The 22,313-nt window shown below is 49.5% G+C and overlaps 1 protein-coding gene across 1 annotated transcript in view; it reads right to left on the reverse strand.

The window, feature by feature from the left end:
* Positions 1-6,528: 6,528 nt before the first annotated feature.
* FAM171A1 (family with sequence similarity 171 member A1) overlaps positions 6,529-22,313 on the reverse strand; it is a 110,444-nt gene continuing 94,659 nt past the window's right edge. Inside the window, exons 9-12 of the mRNA XM_038755657.1 lie at positions 20,775-20,951; positions 13,730-13,846; positions 9,218-9,332; positions 6,529-8,590 (exon numbers count right to left, since the gene is read on the reverse strand). Coding sequence (XP_038611585.1) covers positions 6,994-8,590; positions 9,218-9,332; positions 13,730-13,846; positions 20,775-20,951 — 2,006 coding nt within the window. The 3' untranslated portion in view covers positions 6,529-6,993. The remainder of the gene's footprint in view (positions 8,591-9,217; positions 9,333-13,729; positions 13,847-20,774; positions 20,952-22,313) is intronic.

Here is a 22,313-nt window from a genome sequence, read left to right on the forward strand (position 1 = left end):
ATATATCCAGGTGCTGTGGGGAGGGGATGGAATAAAATCAATAGAATAAATATGTACAAGTAAAATAGAGTAATAAATACGTACAAACATATATACATGTATCCAGGTGCTGTGGGGAGGGGATGGAATAAAATAAATAGAATAAATATGTACAAGTAAAATAAATACATAGAGTAATAAATACGTACAAACATATATACATATATCCAGGTGCTGTGGGGAGGGGACGGAATAAAATAAATAGAATAAATATCTACAAGTAAAATAAATACATAGAGTAATAAATACGTACAAACATACATACATATATCCAGGTGCTGTGGGGAGGGGACGGAATAAAATAAATAGAATAAATATCTACAAGTAAAATATATAAATGGAGTAATAAATACTTACAAACATATATCCAGGTGCTGTGGGGAGGGGACAGAATAAAATAAATAGAATAAATATGTACAAATAAAATAAATGAATAGAGTAATAAATACGTACAAACGTATATACATATATCCAGGTGCTGTGGGGAGGGGATGGAATAAAATAAATAGAATAAATATCTACAAGTAAAATATATAAATGGAGTAATAAATACTTACAAACATATACCCAGGTGCGGTAGGGAGGGGACGGAATAAAATAAATAGAATAAATATGTACAAGTAAAATAAATAGAGTAATAAATACTTACAAACATATATCCAGGTGCTGTGGGGAGGGGACGGAATAAAATAAATAGAATAAATATGTACAAGTAAAATATATAAATGGAGTAATAAATACTTACAAACATATATCCAGGTGCTGTGGGGAGGGGACGGAATACAATAAATAGAATAAATATGTACAAGTAAAATAAATAGAGTGATAAATACGTACAAACATATATACATATATCCAGGTGCTGTGGGGAGGGGACGGAATAAAATAAATAGAATAAATATGTACAAGTAAAATAAATAGAGTAATAAATACGTACAAACATATATACATGTATCCAGGTGCTGTGGGTAGGGGATGGAATAAAATAAATAGAATAAATATGTACAAGTAAAATAAATAAATAGAGTAATAAATACTTACAAACATATATCCAGGTGCTGTGGGGAGGGGAACGGAATAAAATAAATAGAATAAATATGTACAATTAAAATAAATAGAGTAATAAATACGTACAAACATATATACATATATCCAGGTGCTGTGGGGAGGGGACGGAGTAAAATAAATAGAATAAATATGTACAAGTAAAATAAATAAATAGAGTAATAAATACAAACATATATCCAGGTGCTGTGGGGAGGGGACAGAATAAAATAAATAGAATAAATATGTACAAGTAAAATAAATAAATAAATAGAGTAATAAATATGTACAAACATATATACATATATCCAGGTGCTGTGGGGAGGGGACGGAATAAAATAAATAGAATAAATATCTACAAGTAAAATATATAAATGGAGTAATAAATACGTACAAACATATACCCAGGTGCGGTGGGGAGGGGACGGAATAAAATAAATAGAATAAATAGGCACAAGTAAAATAAATAAATGATATACATATATCCAGGTATTGAAGGCAGCCGGGGGGGAGGCGGTCAAGCGCTTACTACGTGCCCAGCACTGTTCTAAGCGTTGGACCTCCGCTCCCTCCCCACAGCACCTGGATATACGTATATATGTTTGTACATATTTATTATTCTATTTATTTTACTTGTACATATTGATTCTATTTCTTTTATTCCGTCCCCTCCCCATAACAATAAACAGACACATTCCCTGCCCACAATGTGCTTAGAGTCTGAAGGATTTGAGGAGGGAGGGCGTTGGGAGGTTGCCAGTTTCCCCCTGGCAGATAGCTTAGCTCCTCAAGGCCGGTGATCCTTAGGGAAGCAGTGTTGTCTAATGGATAGAGCCCAGGCCTGGGAGTTGGAAGATCACGGCTTCTAACCCCTGACACCGCCCCTTGTCTGCCGTGTGACCTTGGACGAGTCACTTCTCGGTGCCTCAGTTCCCTCATCCAATAATAATAATAATGATGGCACTTATTAAGCACTTACTATGTGCAAAGCACCGTTCTAAGCGCCGGGGAGGTTACAAGGTGATCAGGTTGGAGATGAGGGAACTGAGGCACAGAGAAGTGAAGCGACTTGGCCCAAGTCACACAGCTGATCATCGGCGGAGCCGGGATTTGAACCCATGACCTGTGACTCCAAAGCCCGGGCTCTTTCCACTGAGCCACGCTGCTTCTCATCTGCGGAAGAGGGGAAGTGGAGACAACTCTCAAGAAGGCTGGAGCCCACTGTTGGGTAGGGACTGTCTCTATATGTTGCCAACTTGTACTTCCCAAGTGCTTAGTACAGTGCTCTACACACAGTAAGCGCTCAATAAATACGACTGACTGATTGATTGATTGGAGTAGAATGGTAGGAGGGAGATGGGGCCGTAACTGGAGGGAGCCAGGAGTCAAGGGACGGTTTTATTTTAATCTCTACTCAACCACAGTCACACCCACTCAAAGTGCTTAGTACAGTAGAGGCCCAATAAATACTACACTAATAATATTGATCGACGGATTTTGAGGAACCAAATTCCGGTTGTCCTCCTAGATTCCCCAGCTTCATAGGTAGGGAGGGGACCTTGACTTGCTCCCTTTATTCCAGCAGAGATTCGACGTGCCAGTTTGCGGTTAGGTATTTTTAAAAATAGAGTTACCGAATTAAAAGCAAAAATCTGGCATTGAGGGCAGTGTTGGATGCAGGCGGCCTTCGATCTAAATGTTTTGAGGTTCGACCAACGGGACTAGCCCCTTTTAGCCCCAGACTGAACCCCTTCCTTCCTCTCCCCCTCGTCCCCCTCTCCATCCCCCCTATCTTACCTCCTTCCCTTCCCCACAGCACCTGTATATATGGATATATGTTTGTACAGATTTATTATTCTATTTATTTATTTATTTATTTTGCTTGTACATATCTATTCTATTTATTTTATTTTGTTAGTATGTTTGGTTTTGTTCTCTGGCTCCCCCTTTTAGACTGTGAGCCCGCGGTTGGGTAGGGACTGTCTCTATATGTTGCCAATTTGTACTTCCCAAGCGCTTAGTACAGTGCTCTGCACATAGTAAGCGCTCAATAAATACGATTGATGATGATGATGATGATCTTACCTCCTTCCCTTCCCCACAGCACCTGTATATATGTATATATGTTTGTACATATTTATTACTCTATTTTACTTGTACATATCTATTCTATTTATTTTATTTTGTTAGTATGTTTGGTTTTGTTCTCTGGCTGCCCCTTTTAGACTGTGAGCCCACTGTTGGGTAGGGACTGTCTCTATATGTTGCCAATTTGTACTTCCCAAGCGCTTAGTACAGTGCTCTGCACATAGTAAGCGCTCAATAAATACGATTGATGATGATGATGATGATCTTGCCTCCTTCCCTTCCCCACAGCACCTGTATATATGTATATATGTTTGTACATATTTATTTATTTATTTATTTTACTTGTACATATCTATTCTATTTATTTTATTTTGTTAGTACGTTTGGTTTTGTTCTCTGGCTGCCCCTTTTAGACTGTGAGCCCACTGTTGGGTAGGGACTGTCTCTATATGTTGCGAATCTGTACTTCCCAAGCGCTTAGTACAGTGCTCTGCACATAGTAAGCGCTCAATAAATATGATTGATGATGATGATGACCTTCGACATTCCCTAAATCTCCCCTCTATCATAATAATGATGATGGCACTGTCTTAAGCGCTGTCTTAAGCGCTGGGGTAGATTAGAGAAGCAGCATGACTCAGTGAGAAGAGCACTGGCTTTGGAGTCAGGTCAATCAATCAATCAATCGTATTTATTGAGCTCTTACTGTGTGCAGAGCACTGTACTAAGCGCTTGGGAAGTACAAGTTGGCAACATATAGAGACAGTCCCTACCCAACAGTGGGCTCACAGTGTAAAAGGGGGAGACAGAGAACAAAACCAAACATACTAACAAAATAAAATAGAATAGATATGTACAAGTAAAATAGAGTAATCAATCAATCAATCAATCGTATTTATTGAGCGCTTACTGTGTGCAAAACACTGTACTAAGCGCTTGGGTAATAAATATGTACAAACATATATACATATATACAGGTGCTGTGGGGAAGGGAAGGAGGTAAGATGAGGGGGATGGAGAGGGGGACGAGGTGGAGGTCATGGGTTCAAATCCCAGCTCTGCCAACTGTCAGCTGGGTGACTTTGGGCAAGTCACTTCACTTCTCTGTGCCTCAGTTCCCTCATCTGTAAAATGGGGATAAAGACTGAGAGCCCCCCGTGGGACAACCTGATCACCTTGTAACCGCCCCAGCGCTTAGAACAGTGCTTTGCACATAGTAAGCGCTTAATAAATGCCATCATTATTATTACGCAAGATAATCAGATTGTTCCACGCGAGGCTCACGGTCTTAATCCCCATTTCACAGATGAGGGAACTGAGATATAGAGAGGTCAAGTGACTTGCCCAAGATCAGTGGCGGAGTCGGAATTAGAACTCACGACTCCCAAGCTCTTGACACTGCGACCCAGCATAAGCGTCAGGGCGGTGACGATTTTCGGTTGCTGGCTCACGCCGTCGTGTCCTAGCCATAGCCACGCCACGGACGCGTCGCTCCCAGACGGCCCCGCTCTCTGTCTGCCGTCGTTCTGGTAGTGGATCCGGAGAGTTTTCTCGGGAAAAATCCGGCATCTTTTGCCCATCGCCTCCTTCCGCGCGGTAAACTTGAGTCTCCGCCCTCGACTCTCTCCCCTTCCGCTGCTGCCCAGCACGGGGGAGTTTTGACTTGTAGCAGATGGCCTTCCACTCGCTAGCCACTGGCCAAGCTAGGAATGGACCGGGTAATAATGATAATAATAATAATAATAATAGCATTTATTAAGCACTTACTATGTGCAAAGCACTGTTGTAAGCGCTGGGGAGGTTACAACGTGATCAATTCGTCCCACGGGGGGCTCACAGTCTTAATCTTAATCTCCCCCTTTTAGACTGTGAGCCCACTGTTGGGTAGGGACTGTCTCTATATGTTGCCAATTTGTACTTCCCAAGCGCTTAGTACAGTGCTCTGCACATAGTAAGCGCTCAATAAATACGATTGATTGATTGATTGATTAATCACCATTTTCCAGGCCCGGAGAAGTGAAGCGACTTGCCCAAAGTCACACAGCTGCCAAGTGGCGGAGCCGGGATTTGAACCCATGACCTCTGACTCCAAAGCCCGGGCTCTGCCTGACTCTCCCTCCCTTAGCCGAGACCGGGAGAGGCCCGGAAACTCTCTCCAGGGGCCACCCTGGGAGGGGATGGCGGAAATAGGGAACGTTATTCTGAGAAAAGGGATGACGGAAATAGGGAACGTTAGTCTGAGAACGCAACCCTGTGCGACACAGCGTGGGAAGGAAGAGCTGTGGGCAGGAACTTGGCCTTACCCTGGCCATTTTCTTCAGCGCAGGTTTCTCCAATTTCCCAGAACGAGGCACGGAAAAGGCCATAAGCGTAGGATCGGCGTTTTGGATAGTTTTACGGGTCGCACTTGGGGATTCAGACTGTGAGCCCCACGTGGGACAACCTGATAATCTTGTAACCTGATAACCCCAGCGCTTAGAACAGTGCTTGGCACATAGTAAGCGCTCGCTTAACAAATACCATCTTCATTATATGAAATCGCTGACTTCACGAGAGCCACCAAATGAGCCAAAAAACATCAGTTCTACGCTGCAGCCCGGAGGGAAGAGAACATCCGGTTTTTAGCGAGAGACCGTTCTCGGAGCGCAAGGAATTGAGCCGCACCAACTACTGTTTCCAAGTTTATTTTGAACGATAATTTTTGGATAACCAAGCAGCTCTTTAAAGACGATGCACAGAAGTCATTCAGGCACCTTTCGGAGTGTACACCGTCTGGGATTTCAAACGCTTAAAACGCCACTGACACGCTCCGCTCCGTCCGCTTCGGCTCCGGGGTTCGGAAGCAGATCCGCCCCGGGGCATCCGGAACGGGACACTCGAACCGTCCAACGACATCACAGGTGAGGATGAGGAGGGAGGTGGCTTTTGGAGAGGGAAGGGGAGGGGTGAGAAGTCCCGCAGTCTCGCTAGACAGACTCCGCATTATCCATACCGAGAGAACACACGGGACCGAAGGGAAAACGCATAGGGGTTCGCGGCAGCATGCGGGTTAAAGAAAAAGGGTTGATAATTCCATCGATTTATAAAATCCCCCAAGTTCTCTGCCGGGGAGTGAGCAAAACAATGGCCTGTCTATCGTTCCTGTAAAAAAGGCACTTGGGTTAACGGGGCCAGGATCAAAGGACGCTCGGCTGACGCGAAATTCCGTTTGGTTTCGTTAAAAGGCTCGACGGGGAGAGACGCCACGGAGTTCCCGGACGGAGACAATGAAATAAACCACCAACAGAGAGAACAGATCAAAACAAGAGCATAAATGTTTACAACCAAATCGCAATCCCCCCCTCCCGCCATCCCCCGCCGCCCCCAAAGCATAACCGAAGCGTTAAATTCCTTAACAAGCAGCGCCGCGTAGCCTTTTGAGCATAACACGCTTCCTCCGACCCCCCTGGCCGACGCGTGCCGATCCGACCCTCGGCGATCCCGGCTAGGCGTGATCGAACCGGCTGGAGAGAGGAAAAAACAAAACACCCACGAAGTCCCCCGCTCCCCAACTTCAACCATCACCAGGGTTCAGGGGAAAGGACGAGGTCCTCGAACCGACCTTCCTCGGCGCCTTTTTCGACGCCTGCGACGAAGAGTCCGGTATCCGGGCTACGGGAGGCGAGCGTTCCCATCCACCTCTCCCGAGGGAGGATCGGCAACCCTCCCGTCCGCCGGCCCCCCGCCCGCCTCCCCGCCGCGTCCCGTTTCTCTCACGGAGAAGCCGGGGGCTTCCGCCGAAAGGATATTTGGCAATTTCCTAGGCCTCGGAGAGGCCGCCGCTCACTTCAGGTTGAACGCCATCAGTGGCCGTTCCTCCCGTCTCTGCCACGGGCTCTTCTTGTCTTCCCCCTGGTCGTCGTCGTCGTCGTCGTCGTCCCCTTCGCGGGCGGTCGGCCCGGGGTCGGGGCCGGCCGGAGGTTCCGGGGGCCGGTCCGCGGCCCGCTTTCCCGCCTCCTCCTGCAGGCTGGGCAACTGGGCCCCGGCCCTCCGGCCGGCCGCCTCCAGGAAGCAGCGCAGGGCACCGTCCTCCGGGCCCTCGGCCTCGCCGCCCTCCCGCTCCGGTCCGTCCAAGTCCACCAGCCGGGGGAAGGCCGGCTCCCCGGGCGGGGGCTCCCCGGGGCCCTGCGGGCTCGGCAGCGTCGGGGGGTCTCCCCTTCCCTTCCGGGCGGCCCGGGGTTCGTTCATGTCCACCCCGGAATCCAGGCTGGCGTCGTTCCGGCCGCCGCGGCCGGCCCTTTGGAGGTCGATGTAGGAATGGCGGACGTGGGCGTTGGAGCGGCCGTCCAGGGAGACGAACCAGGCCCGCGGGTGGGGCAGGGGCCGGCCCCCGCCCAGCTCCATCAGGGCCTTCTCCACGAGGAGCGGGCCGTCCCCCGCCGCCACGTGGACCAGGGCCGCGTCGTTGAGGGCGGCGGGGATGGACAGGGACTCGGCCACGGGGGCGTCGGGCGCGCTCCAGTCCCCGGCCCCCGCCTCCTGCAAATGCTGCTGGGACACCGCCTGGGCGGAGAAGTGCGGCGGCCGGAACAGCTGCGTGTGGGAGCCGGCCAGCTCCGCCTGGAGCCTCTCCATCTCCCCCGGCTCCTCCTCCCAGGGCTGGCCGCCGTACGGGGGCTCCCCGGGCAGCTGCAGGTAGCGGGCCGGGACGGCCAGGGTGGGCACGACGCTGCGGAAGAGGCGGTCGCTCACCTGGTCCACGGAGTTGCAGCAGAGCAGCTGGCCGGGCCGGGGGTAGGCCGCGGCCGGCCTCTCCAGGTGGTCGACGGAGCGGGACATCATGCACTCGGCGGGCCGGCGCTCGGCCGGCTGCTCCTTCTCGGGGGACGAGGAGGGCCCGGGGCCCGGCCGGGCGGGGGTCCGGGGCCGCCCGCCCGCGGGGAGAGGGCGGGCGGGAGGCACCAGGACGTCGTAGCTCTTCCGGTAATCGTCCTCGCGGCCTTCCGCCTCCGGCGCCTTCCTGGACCTCAAGGGGAAGATCTCCACGGATCGGTGGTAGTCCTTCCCGAAGGCCCCGCCCGGCGCCAGGTGATCGAACGAGGCCCGGCCCCGGTCTTCGTCCCTGCGGGAGAGGAGCTCTTCTCGGGAGCTAAACTCCTGGGAGGTGCTGTACGACAGCTTCAGCCTCGGGGTCGGGGGCCCCGGGTTCCCCCCGGCGGAGATGGTCTCCAGGCCCGCCCCGGCCATCAGCTCCTCCCGGCCGGAGAGGTCGGGGCGCCCGCCCGTCGCCGCGGGGAGGGCTCCGGGGAAATCCGACTCGCGGTGGGAGAACAACAGATTGACGTGGGACATGGAAGTCGACTGGTCTTTTTTGGCGGCGTCCAGCGAGGCCGGGAGTTGCGGTTTCCTGGGGTGCTGACGGGGCTTTAGGCATTTCCTCCTGGGAGCGGGGGAGACAGACCGGAGAGTTGGAAACAAACGTTAACGCGGGACCCTCCGCCGGGAGAGGGTCTTCGCACCGGGCCTCGGACAACCGACCATCGGGGGACGCCCGCCGGGTAGCTCGTCGTAAAAGCGAGAACGGCTGACGCTCGAGAACCCGGACGGCGGGTGGGGAGGAGGAGCTCTGGGACACGGACCTCACCCGACGTCGAGACGGATCTCCGATCGGGGGCCGCGGGAAACCGATGAGGCCTCGCGACCCTCCCCGTCTGCGTGCATCCCGCGGCCCCGCGCCCCTCTCCGAACATCCCGCGGCGGAATCGTCTCCTTCCGCTGGCAGGCCGTCGACGAGGGCCGACCGTTTGGGTAGGGACTGTCTCTATATGTTACCAACTTGTACTTCCCAAGCGCTTAGTGCAGTGCTCTGCACACAGTAAGCGCTCAATAAATACGATTGATTGATTGATTGATTGATTGATTAAACATTTGGAGGAGAGGACGGGGGGAAGGGGGCGTTCCCAACCGGAGGAGCGGGAAAGGAGAGAGGGAGGAGCTAGGCTCTCGGGACCGCGCTGCCTACAGAAGTCCAGAAGGAAAAGGGATTCCCGAAGCGGCGAGACTTTACCTGCAATAATACAAAGCGAGCCCCAGCAAAACCAGAAGGATGAAAGCCAACCCTCCTAAAATGGCCAAAAGAAACACCGTGTGATAGGTGGCAATATCCTGTGTTACAACCGGACCTGGAAGGTCAGAAAATGGAATTTTAGACGGGTGAGAATCCGGACAGAGGAAAAGGGACAATTAGCTGGGCACTCCTGTCTGTTTCCTCACCGCCCGGGATTTGGGGGTGGAGGGGGAAAGTGTTCTTCCTACGCACCGTTTTCCAAGAACCCCGAGGGCCCAGGCAGACCACCTCTAAGTGCGTTCGTTGAAAATGACGCTATCGATTGAAATCTTGAAGCCCTGGTCGGCTCCGCCGCTTGTCTGCCCTACTGTGAGTCACCTCGCTTCTCTGTGCCTCAGTTCCCTCATCTGGAAAATGGGGCCTGAGACCGTGAGCCCCACCTGGGGCAGGGACCGCGTCTACCTCAATCTGCCGGTATCCACCACGGCGCTCAGTACGGCGCCTGGCACATAGTGAGTTCGGCATTCCCGGCAGGCGAAACGTGAAAAATCGAGACAAGTTCTGAAATGTTCCAATGCCGTTCCCGAACGGGGCTGGGGCCGGGGAAGAAAAATCTTCCCTCCTTTCAACTTCGCCTGGGGCTTTCTGGGTGGAAAGCTGAACAGACAGGAGTAGGTTCGAGTGGGTGGGATGTAAAATTCCAAGGGATTCTCCTAAACTAAGTTCAGCGTTTCCTACTGCGCCGCCAAAATCACCAGAGAGAATTGGCTTTTTAAACAATCCGACTTCCACCCTGGGCGCTTCTCAGCGTGGCTCGGTGGAAAGAGCCCGGGCTTGGGAGTCGGAGGTCGTGGGTTCTAATCCCGACTCCGCCACCTGTCAGCTGTGGGACTTTGGGCAAATCGCTTCACTTTGCCGCGCCTCAGTTACTTCATCTGTAAAACGGGGATGAATGCTGTCAACCCCACGTGGGACAACCTGATGACCTTGTGTCTACCCCAGCGCTTAGAACAGTGCTTGGCACCTAGTAAGCGCTTAACAAATACCATCATCATCATCATCATTATAATACACCTTTATTAAAATGATAGAAGTATTCGTCCAAAATGGATAACCCAACATCACTATCATACCTGGAATCTGACCGCTCTAAAGGACCGCCCAAGCAATTATTTTGCTTTTTTCCCATGAGATCCCTGTGAGGTAGGGAGAGGAAGGTATGATTCTCGTCCCCATTTTACAGATGGGGAAACCGAGGCCCAGAAAAGTCATTCATTCCTTCAATCGTATTTATTGAGCGCTCACTGTGTGCAGAGCACTGTACTAAGCGCTTGGGAAGTACAAGTCGGCAGAGTAGGACGATGGCGCAGCTGGGCCTCGACTAATTCGGGACTCCTGATTCCCATCATCTCTCCACTTGGCATTTTCTCTGACGAGGCAGTGTGGCCTAGCGGAAAGAGCCGGGCCGTGGAATCAGGAGGACCCGGGTTCTAATCCCGGCTCTGCCCCCTGTCTGCTGTGTGACCACGGGCAAGTCACTCGACTTCTCTGGGCCTCAGTTCCCTCATCTGGGAAAGACGGCGAACCCCACGTGGCACCCGACTGGCTTGAATCTACCCCAGTGCTTAGGAGAGTGCCCGGCACACAGTAAGTGCTTCACAAATATCGTTAAAAAAAAATAGCTACGGGGAATTATCCAAGGTTGGAGAATTCACCAGATTAGTTCCTGATCTTGAGGATCCAGAGCGATCCCAATCCCTCACCTAGGCCTCCCTGATGGCAAGGCTGTTCATAATAATAATGATGGTATTTATTAAGCGCTTACTATGTGCAAAGCACTGTTCATCATGAAGCTACCCTGCAACCGCCGCGAAGGAACCAGCCAAACATCAATGACGTTCACATCCACCTGGCAATTCCCACAAGGGAAGCAAGACAATCTTCCCAACGCATTTGAAGAACCCAAATCCCGAAGATTGAATAGCTAAACTCCAGCCCACCCGCCATGGGGAAAATGGATGTTTCTCTTCAGCGTGGCTTAATGGAGAGGGCACAGCTTTGAGAGTCATGAGTTCTAATCCCGGCTCTGCCACTTTCATTCACTCATTCAATCGTAATTATCGAGAGCTTGCTGTGTGCAGAGCACTGTACTGAGCGCTTGGGATGTACAAGTTGGCAACGTATAGAGACGGTCCCTACCCAACAACGGGCTCACTTGTCTGCTGGGTGGCCTCGGGCCCGTCACTTGGCTTCTCTGGGCCTCAGTTACCTCATCTGGAAAATGAGGATTGAGACCGCGAGCCCCACGTGGGACAGGGACCACATCCAACCTGATCAGCATGTATCCACCCCAGCGTTTAGTACAGTGCCTGGCACACAGTAAGAGCTTAACAAGTACCACAACTATTATTATTAGAGCGCCTGGCACATAGTAAGCGCTTAACAAATACCATAATTCTTCTTCTTCTTATCAGGTAAGAATTCTGGGAGACAAGAAGGCCTGAAACTAGCTCGTATGAATTGGGGATTGGGGCGGTTTCTAAAAGAAAGAAAGGTAACGATCAAGCCCACTGTTGGGTAGGGACTGTCTCTATGTGTTCCCAACTTGTACTTCCCAAGCGCTCAGTACAGTGCTCTGCACACAGTAAGCGCTCAATAAATACGATTGATTGTGTGACTCGCAGTGGAAACACGTCTTGTTCCATCTGCTGGGTTGGAGAAGAGGAGGAGTCCCACCAATGGAAGGTGAGTCAGAAACGGGGCAGGGGGAGCCCGGCTTCAGCTTTCCAGGACCCCCACTCCATGCTGGAGTTTCATCAAGCGCTCAGTACAGTGCTCGGCACACAGTAAGCGCTCAATAAATACGACTGAATGAAATGAGTGAATGTTCCTCTGAAGGACGGTCAGATCTCTGAAACTGAAATGCCAACAGTCTCAGAAGGACTCTCGATGCAAACGTACGCTCCAAAGTGCTTAGTACAGTGCTCTGCACACAGTAAGCACCCAAAAGACACCACTGATCGATAGATACGCACCCAATCACCTAATCTTTTTTTTTTAGGGATGTCACAGTGGGGGAAGCATTGCTCTACTATACTCTCCCAAGCGCTTAGTACAGTGCTCTGCACACGGTAAGCTTTCAATAAATACTATTGAGAAGCAGCATGGTGCACTGGGAGAGCAGAGGCCTGAGAGAGAGAAGGGCATGAGTTCTAATCCAGGCTCCGCCACGTGTCTGCTGTTTGACCTTGGGCAAGTCACTTAACTTCTCTGTGCCTCAGTTACCTCATCTGTAAAATGGGGATTAAGATTGTGAGCCCCATGTGGGACAACCTGATCACCTTGTAACCTCCCCAGCGCTTAGAACGGTGCTTTGCACATCGTAAGCGCTTAATAATTGATTGATAGTATGCATGAATGATAGTATGATAGAATGAATGAATGAATGACTTTATTTATTTTATTTGTACATACTTATTCTGTTTATTTTATTTTGTTAATATGTTTTGTTTTGTTGTCTGTCCCCCCTTCCAGACTGTGAGCCCGTTGTTCGGTAGGGACCGTCTCTATATGTTGCCGACTTGTACTTCCCAAGCGCTTAGTACAGTGCTCTGCACACAGTAAGCACTCAATAAATACAATTGAATGAATGAATTACTCTATTTATTCATTTTATTTGTACATATTTATTCTATTTATTTTATTTTGTTAATATGTTTTGTTTGGTTCTCTATCTCCCCCTTCTAGACTGTGAGCCCACTGTTGGGTAGGGACCATCTCTATATGTTGCCGACTTGTACTTCCCAAGCGCTAAGTACAGTGCTCTGCACACAGTAAGCGCTCAATAAATATGATTGATTGAATGAATGAATGAATAAAAAAAAGTCAATTCACTTCTCTGGGCCTCAGTTCCCTCACCTAGAAAATGGGGATGGAGACTGTGAGCCCCACGTGGGACGGGGACCGTGTCCAACCTGATTTGCTCGTCTCCGCCAAGGTGCTTAGAACAGTGCCTGGCACATAGTAAGCGCTTAACGAACACCACAATCATTATCATCATCATCGACCGATCGATGACAAAGCCGCACGGATCGATTGACAGGATAAGCTCCCGGGGAAGGCATTTTCAGTTTCTGGTCAACGCCTCCAAAGTCAGTCGACCGTGCTTATTGGGTGCTTACTATTCATTCATTCAGTCGTATTTATTGAGCGCTGTCCTAAGCGCTTGCAAAGTACAATTCAGCAACAAACAGACCCAACAATGGGCTAAAACACTCAACACAACCACTCCACTCCGGCCCGCCTCCTCTCCCTCGCACCTGGTGTATCCCTAATTCCTCAGCCCCCCGTCCGGCCCCGGAGCCAGGCTGCGGAGAGCGGGAGCGGAGGAGCAGGATCCGCCTCTTGGGGACAATTCGTACTTCCCAAGCGCTTGGTACAGTGCTCTGCACATAGTAAGCGCTCAATAAATACGACTGACGATGATGACAAATCGACGCAGCTGGCGATTACCTTGGCCATCCGGAGACATGGCTGCCACCCAGTAACCCAGCTGAGGGGCGATGTAAGTCCAGGTCAGCTGGGTCCCCTCCTGCTGCACGAGGCCCAAGCCACTTTTCAGCCACGTCCCTGCGGGAGGTACAAGAGAACTTTAGGGAAGCGCGACGCCTCCGGAGTTTTCCCGTCTGGGAAGCGATCCCGACCGACGGGACTCTTCCCCCTCAGAGAGTGAAGATGAGCCGGCTGGGACGTTCCCCTCGACGATCCAAAGAAGTCCTCGGTTGGGTTCTGGCCCGGCCGGCCTAGGTTCTCTGCGGTCGTGGCGTGGTATTACGAGACGCATTCATTCATTCGATCGTATTTATTGAGCGCTTACTGCGTGCGGAGCACTGTACTGGGCGCTTGGGAAGGCCAAGTGGGCAACATATAGAGACGGTCCCTACCCAACAACGGGCTCACAGTCTAGAAGGAAAGAGCCTGGGCTTGGAGGTCAGAGGTCAATCAATCAATCAATCGTATTTATTGAGCGCTTACTGTGTGCAGAGCACTGTACTAAGCGCTTGGGAAGTCCAAGTTGGCACCATATAGAGACAGTCCCTACCCAACAGTGGGCTCACAGTCTAAAAGGGGGAGACAGAGAATAAAACCAAACATCATCATCATCATCAATCGTATTTATTGAGCGCTTACTGTGTGCAGAGCACTGTACTAAGCGCTTGGGAAGTCCAAGTTGGCACCATATAGAGACAGTCCCTACCCAACAGTGGGCTCACAGTCTAAAAGGGGGAGACAGAGAATAAAACCAAACATCATCATCATCATCAATCGCATTTATTGAGCGCTTACTGTGTGCAGAGCACTGTACTAAGCGCTTGGGAAGTCCAAGTTGGCAACATATAGAGACAGTCCCTACCCAACAGTGGGCTCACAGTCTAAAAGGGGGAGACAGAGAATAAAACCAAACATACTAACAAAATCCCCGCCCCGCCACTTGTCGGTTATGTGACTCTGGGCAAGTCACTTAACGTCTCTGGGCCTCGGTTACCTCATCTGTAAAATGGGGATTAAGACTGTGAGCCCCACGTGGGACAACCTGATCACCTTGTATTTACCTCAGCGCTTGGCACATAGTAAGCGCTTAACAAATACCATCATTATCATTATTATTATCGTCCACGATGCCCTTTAAGTGCTTGATAATAATAATAATAATAATCATCATCATCATCATCAATCGTATTTATTGAGCGCTATGTGCAGAGCACTGTACTAAGCACTTGATAAATAATCAATAATATATTGATAAATAATAATAGCATTTGTTAAGTGCTTTGATTAGAGCTCTACCTCAGTGCCTAATACATAACGTCATGGCAAGGCAATGTGTCAACGTCGTGGCAACGATGTATCTAAGAGCTGGTGTCAGAATACAATTCCAATCCTCTGGGAAAATCCCGCTACTTTGTCCACGGGGACAACTTGATATTCATCCCACCCTCAGTCCCTAAGCACTTATGTACTTATCCATGATTTACTTATTTACATCGATACGCTGTAAGACTCTAGACAGTAAGCTCGTTATGGGCAGGGGCCACGTCTGCTAATTTTGTTGAACTGCACTCTCCCAAACACTCAGTAAAGTGCTCTGCACATAGTAAGCGCCCAATAACATTGATTGATTGTTTGTCTCTCCCTCTAGTCTGTCGGCAGGGAAGGTGTCTACCAACTCAGTTATATTCTACTTTCTCAAGAGCTTAGCACAGTGCTCTGCACATAGTAAGTGCTCAACAAATACCACTGATTGAATCTCTATTTTGCATCACACAGCATAACTGCCTTTATAAAGAGCAGGTTTCACAACAAGTAGCAAATAATCTCTGAGTCTTTCTCATCGAACCAGTCCTGTTGTTTTCTCATTCATTCATTCAATTGTATTTATTGAGCACTTACTGTGTGCAGAGCACTGTACTAAGCGCTTGGGAAGTACAAGTTGGCAACATATAGAGACGGTCCCTACCCAACAACAGGCTCAAGTAACCCCCAATCTAAATAATAATGGCATTTATGAAGTGCTTCCTATGTGCAAAGCACTGTTCTAAGCCCTGGGGAGGTTACAGGGTGATCAGGTTGTCCCACGGGGGGCTCACAGTCTTCACCCCCATTTTCCAGATGAGGTCACTGAAGCACAGAGAAGTTAAGTGAGTTGCTCAAAGTCACACAGCTGACAACTGGCAGAGCCGGGATCCGAACCCATGAACTCTGACTCCAAAGCCCGGGCTCTTTCCAGTGAGCCACACTGATTCTCTGAAGAGTTTTCTGGTTGAAAATCACCCACTTGGTCACCTCGACACGGACAAGATTCCCTCTCTTCCACGGTCTGTTCAATGTGAAATCTGTCCCATGTTATTTTGCCCTCTAGGAGCTCGGCATTCAACCATCCGGGCAGTTCGAATGTCACCTCGTGATACGACTCAAACAAAGGATAAAACCCACGGATCAAGTGAGGAGGGGCCTAGGATTCAGCCAAGTATTAAGAGAAACACGCGTCCTTCATGCGTCACTGGTGGACAACGTCAGACGCAATAACAGGTCCCCGCTTGGACCTCAGATACAGCCTAGAGGTCTTTCTCTCCCTCACAATATATATATATATATATATATATATATATATATATATATATTTATTTATTTATACATATTTATTACTCTATTTATTTATTTATTTATTTTACTTGTACATATCTATTCTATTTATTTTGTTAGTACGTTTGGTTTTGTTCTCTGTCTCCCCCTTTTAGACTGTGAGCCCACTGGTGGGTAGGGACTGTCTCTATATGTTGCCAACTTGTACTTCCCAAGCGCTTAGTACAGTGCTCTGCACACAGTAAGCGCTCAATAAATATGACCGATTGATTGATTGATTGAAAAAGGATGTTTGTGACAGTGTGAGATGATTTTTGGTACATAAAGAAAGAAGGTTTTTCTAACACATTTCCAAGTCCCTTCCCAGGGTGCACTGAAATTTCCCATAAGAATCAATTTATCCGGCATTGGAACTTTGGAAACTCTATGGATTCATAATCATTCAGTCAGTCATACTTATGAAGCGCTTACGGCGTGCAGAGCACTGTACTGAGTGCTTGGGAAAGTACGATACAATAATAAACGGTGACATTCCCTGCCCACCACGAGTGTTCGGTCAATGGTACTTACTGAGCGCTCGCTGTGTGCAGAGCACTTGGGAGCGTATTAATTCGTTCGATCGTGTTTCTTGAGCGCTTACTGTGTGCAGAGCACTGTACTAAGCGCTTGGAAAGTACAAGTTGGTGACATATAGAGACGGTCCCTACCCAACAACAGGCTCACAGTCTAGAAGGGGGAGACCGACAACAAAACACAACGTGTGGACAGGTGTCAAGTCGTCAGAATAAACAGAATTATAATGTAGACAAGATCTCTGATTAGGGAAGCAGCGTGGTCTAGTGGATAGAGCCCGGGCTTGGGAGTCAGAGGGACCTGGGTTCTAATCCCGCTCAGCCACTTGTCTGCTGTGTGACCTGGGGCAAATCACTTCCCTTCCCTGTGTCTCAGTTACCTCACCTGTAAAATGGGGATTTAGATCGTGAGCCCCTGGGTCCCACCTGATTAGAGCTCTACCTCAGTGCCTAATACATAACGTCGTGGCAAGGGGATGTGTCTGTTCACTGTTGTATGGTACTCTCCCAAGCGCTTAGTACAGTGTTCTGCACACAGGAAGCGCTCAATGAATACGACTGAATGAATGAATGTATAAAACAGGACCAGCTTCGTGTAACCTATGCCGTACCAAAAGATGCAACGATGCATCTAAGAGCTGGTGTCAGAATACAATTCCGATCCTCTGGGAAAATCTCTCTACTCAACAAGCTCAGGGCATTATCAAGAATTATCATGAATCAGCTCGACTCTGAAGACTCTGCTCGGAAAAGACCCACACATACATACAAACACACCCACACAGACAATTATGAACTGCTTCTCGAAATCAGCAATCCTATGGGCTGACAATTAATCTGAAGACTAAGGATACGTAGCAAATATATTTATATTTACACTGATTGTTAGTGCTTGAGAACATATAATCGATCGATGGTATTTCCAACTTGTGCTTCCCAAGTGCTTAGTACAGTGCTCTGCACACGGTAAGTGCTCAATAAATATGATTGCTTGATCGGCTGATTGAACACTTTTTTTAAAATGCTATTTGTTAAGGGCTTACTATGTGCCAAGCACTGTACTAAGCGCTGGGGTAGATACAGCTTATCGGGCCGGGCATAGTTCAGTCTTAATCCCCATTTTACGGCGGAGGTAACGGAGGCACAGAGAAGTGAACTGTCTCTATATGTTGCCAATTTGTACTTCCCAAGCGCTTAGTACAGTGCTCTGCACATAGTAAGCGCTCAATAAATACGATTGATGATGATGATGATGAAGTGACTTGCCTAAGGTCACGCAGCAGACAAGTGGCAGAAGCGGGATTAGAACCCAGGCCTTTGTTCTATTCTCTAGGCCACCCTGCTTCCACTTACTGTGCACATTACCACGTAATTCATCTATATTAATGTCTGTCTTCCCCTTTAGACTTTAAGCTCCTTGTGGGCAGGGAATGTCCCTGTACTCTCCCAAGCATTCAGCACAGTGCTCTGCACGTGGTAAGGACTCAACTGATACACTGACTGATTGGTTGCTGGGCAGATGGTAAAGGGCTGAAGAAATACCAACAGCTAATCTCCTACATTCCCGCTGAAATCTAGCAACTGTCCAAAACACCTTGGAAAACAGAAATCCACGGCTGGGGTTCACCCATCCGATTCAGTCTCCGCAGACTTTTACCGTTTTCCAGAAATAAATACCGAACGAAGGTCCGGGGGAACACCAATAAGAATGAAAGAGTCGGGATGCCGTAAATGGCATTTATGGGCAAACCTGTCTTCAGGGGAGGAGGGTATTTCGCACCTGAACAAGAAGTAAATTTGAGAATTTAGTTTCAACACTGGGAACGTGTGTGGCGGCGAGGGGAGCTGCCGTGAAATCAGATGAATGATTAGATAATAATAATAATAATAATAATAATGGCATTTGTTAAGCGCTTACTATGTGCAAAGCACTGTTCTAAGTGCTGGGGGGGATACAATGTGATCAAGTTGTCCCACATGGGGCTCACAGTCTTAATCCCCACTTTTACAGATGAGTTAACTGAGGCTCAAAGAAGTTAAGTGACTTGCCCAAGGTCACACAGCAGACTTGCGGTGGAGCCGGGATTCGAACCCATGACCTCTGACTCCAAAGCCTGTTCTCTTTCCACTGAGCCATGCTGCTTCTACAAGATAGATAATAATAATAATAATGATAATGATATTTGTTAAGCACTTACTATGTGCCAAGCACAGTTCTAAGCGCTGGGATAGATACAAGCTTAACGGGTTGTCCCACTTGGGGCTCCCAGTCTTGATCCCCATGTTACAGATGAGGTAACTGAGGCACAGAGAAGTGACTTGCCCAAATCAATCAATCGTATTTATTGAGCGCTTACTGTGTGCAGAGCACTGTACTAAGCGCTTGGGAAGTACAAGTTGGCAACATATAGAGACAGTCCCTGCCCAACAGTGGGCTCACAGTCTAGAAGTCAGCCAGTCACCCAGCTGACAAGTTGCGGAGCCGGGATTAGAACCCACGACTTCTGACTCCCAATAATAATAATAATAATAACAATAATAATAGCATTTATGAAGCGCTTACTATGTGCAAAGCACTGTTCTAAGCGCTGGGGCGGTTACAAGGTGATCAGGTGGTCCCACGGGGGGCTCACAGTCTTGATCCCCATGTTACAGATGAGGTAACTGAGGCCAAGAGACGTGAGTTGCCCAAAGTCACCAAGCTGACAGGTGGCGGAGCCGGCATTTGAACCCATGACCTCTGGCTCCCAAGCCCGGGCTCTTTCCACCGAGTCACGCTGCTTCCGACTTGATGCGATTAGACGGTCGAGGCTGGGGGGACGGGGCACGAGGAAGCGGGGGGGCGAGGGGCCGGAGCGGGTCGTCCTTCCCCCATGCTACTCGGGCCCTTTCCGGTCAAAGACCAATCAATCAATCGTATTTATTGAGCGCTTACTATGTGCAGAGCACTGTACTAAGCGCTTGGGAAGTACAAATTGGCAACACATAGAGACAGTCCCTACCCAACAGTGGGCTCACAGTCTAAAAGGGGGAGACAGAGAACAAAACCAAACATACCAACAAAATAAAATAAATAGGATAGAAATGTACAAGTAAAATAGAGTAATAAATATGTACAACCATATATACATATATACAGGTGCTGTGGGGAAGGGAAGGAGGTAAGATGGGGGGATGGAGAGGGGGACGAGGGGGAGAGGAAGGAAGGGGCTCAGTCTGGGAAGGCCTCCTGGAGGAGGTGAGCTCTCAGCAGGGCCTTGAAGGGAGGAAGAGAGCTAGCTAGACCAGAGACGTCCGCTGTCCCGGCAGCTCCCAGGGGGAGGGTCTCGGGCCGGGGCCCGGAATTGGGGGATCCACCCCCGGGATGGATCCGACTGCGTTGACCCCGGGTTGACCGGAGGCCGGGCCTGAAGACCTTCCGCTCATCCTCTGCGCTCAGTCGCCCTGAAACCCCACGTAGAAACCCACCGGCTCACCATACCCCAGAGACTGACTCGCGACGCACAAACCTGGGGGGTCTCTCTGCTCCAAAACGGGGGGCCGGGCCCAGGGATTCAAGGTTACGAGGAGGCTCGGCTTTTCACAAAGCCAAATAAACGGCGCGTTTTGTAAATGTGAACACCTTATTTATTTTCTATTTATTTTATTTGTACATGTTTATTTTATTTTGTTAATATGTTTTGTCCTCTGTCTCCCCCTTCTAGACTGTGAGCCCACTGTTGGGTAGGGACCGTCTCTACGTGTTGCCGACTTGGACTTCCCACGCGCTTAGTACAGCGCTCTGCACACAGTAAGCACTCAATAAATACGATCGAACGGAATGGTAGAGGAGCGTGGCTTACCAAGCTTCGGGTCGAAGCGCCAGGCTGTGACGTAGGCATTATGCTTCAGGTTGCTGTAGATGGGGAGAGGGACGGTGACAAATATCGGGCCTTCTACCGCGACTGGAGCCCCGTCGCTGTTGAGAAGCTGCACGCTGATGGCGGTGACGGGCGTCAGGTCATAGCTTGTGCTGTTTCCTGGAAAAGAAAAGTGATTTTATAGACGCGGTCCCCGCTCGCCGAGACCTCGCCGGCTACAGGGGACATGGACGCGAAAATAAGTGACGCCAAAGGACGGTAAAATCAATTAACGGAAAGGGACGTGAGTGCTGTGGGGATGAGAGGGGGGTCAACGTCGACGGAGAAGCAGCGGGGCTTAGCGGAAGCCTCGGGAGCCCGAGGATGGGGGGTCTAATCCCGGCTTGGCGGAAAGAGCCCAGGCTTGGGAGTCGGAGGCCGTGGGTTCTAATCCCGGTTCCACCCCTTGTCGGCTGTGTGACCTTGGGCAAGTCGCTTGATTTCTCTGGGCCTCAGTGACCTCATCTGTCAAACGGGGATGAAGACTGTGAGCCCCACGTGGGACAACCTGATCCCCTTGTCTCTCTCCCCAGCGCTTAGAACAGTGCTGTGCACATAGTAAGCGCTTAACAAATGCCATCGTTATTATTAGCAGGTGATCAGCAGGGGGAGGTTGGAAAGGGAGAGCCGACTGAGCACGCGATAAGGAGTTAATCCACACAGCTGCACGGGGGTTCGAATCCCGGCTCCGTCACTTGTCAGCTGTGTGACCTTGGGCAAGTCACTTCACTTCTCTTGGCCTCAGTTACCTCATCTGGAAAAGGGGGATGAAGACTGTGAGCCCCACGTGGGACAATCTGATAAACATGTATCTGCCCCGGTGCTTAGAACAGTGCTTGGCACACAGTAAGAGCTTAACAAATACCATCATTACTATTATTATCATTATCATCTTCGTGAAGCATCGCTCGGCCCATATCTCTCCACTCCCTGAAAACCCTCCACAAGGTTCCCTGTGTCCGGGATCAAACAAAAGCGCCTCGAAATCAGTTTCAAGGCGCTCCGCCTGAAACCGTAGAAGCAGCATGGCTCAGTGGGAAGAGCACAGGCTTTGGAGTCGGAGGTCATGGGTTCGAATTCCGGCTCCGCCACATGTCTGCTGCGGGACACTGGGCAGGTCACTTAACTTCTCTGAGCCTCAGTTCCCTCATCGGTAAAATGGGGATTAAGACTGTGAGCCCCATCTAGGACAACCTGATCACCTTGTATTCCCCCAGCGCTTAGAACAGTGCTTTGCACATAGTAAGCGCTTAACAAATGCCATTATTATTATTATTATTATTATTATTAATTGCAGTGCCAAACCGTGCCACCTTCATACCCTCAAAACCAGCCTTCTAGCTCTACCCTTGTTCTCCACACTTACTCCCTCGCTCCCTTGGCTTGGAAATCCGTCTCTCCCCACATTCAGAGCTCTCGTAAAATCCCTCCTCTGCTATCGAGCTCTCCCCGATTAATCTCCAAGCACCACAGCAAGCTCTA

This window comes from Tachyglossus aculeatus, chromosome 13 (assembly GCF_015852505.1).
Source record: "Tachyglossus aculeatus isolate mTacAcu1 chromosome 13, mTacAcu1.pri, whole genome shotgun sequence".
Classification (NCBI taxonomy): Eukaryota; Metazoa; Chordata; class Mammalia; order Monotremata; family Tachyglossidae; genus Tachyglossus; species Tachyglossus aculeatus.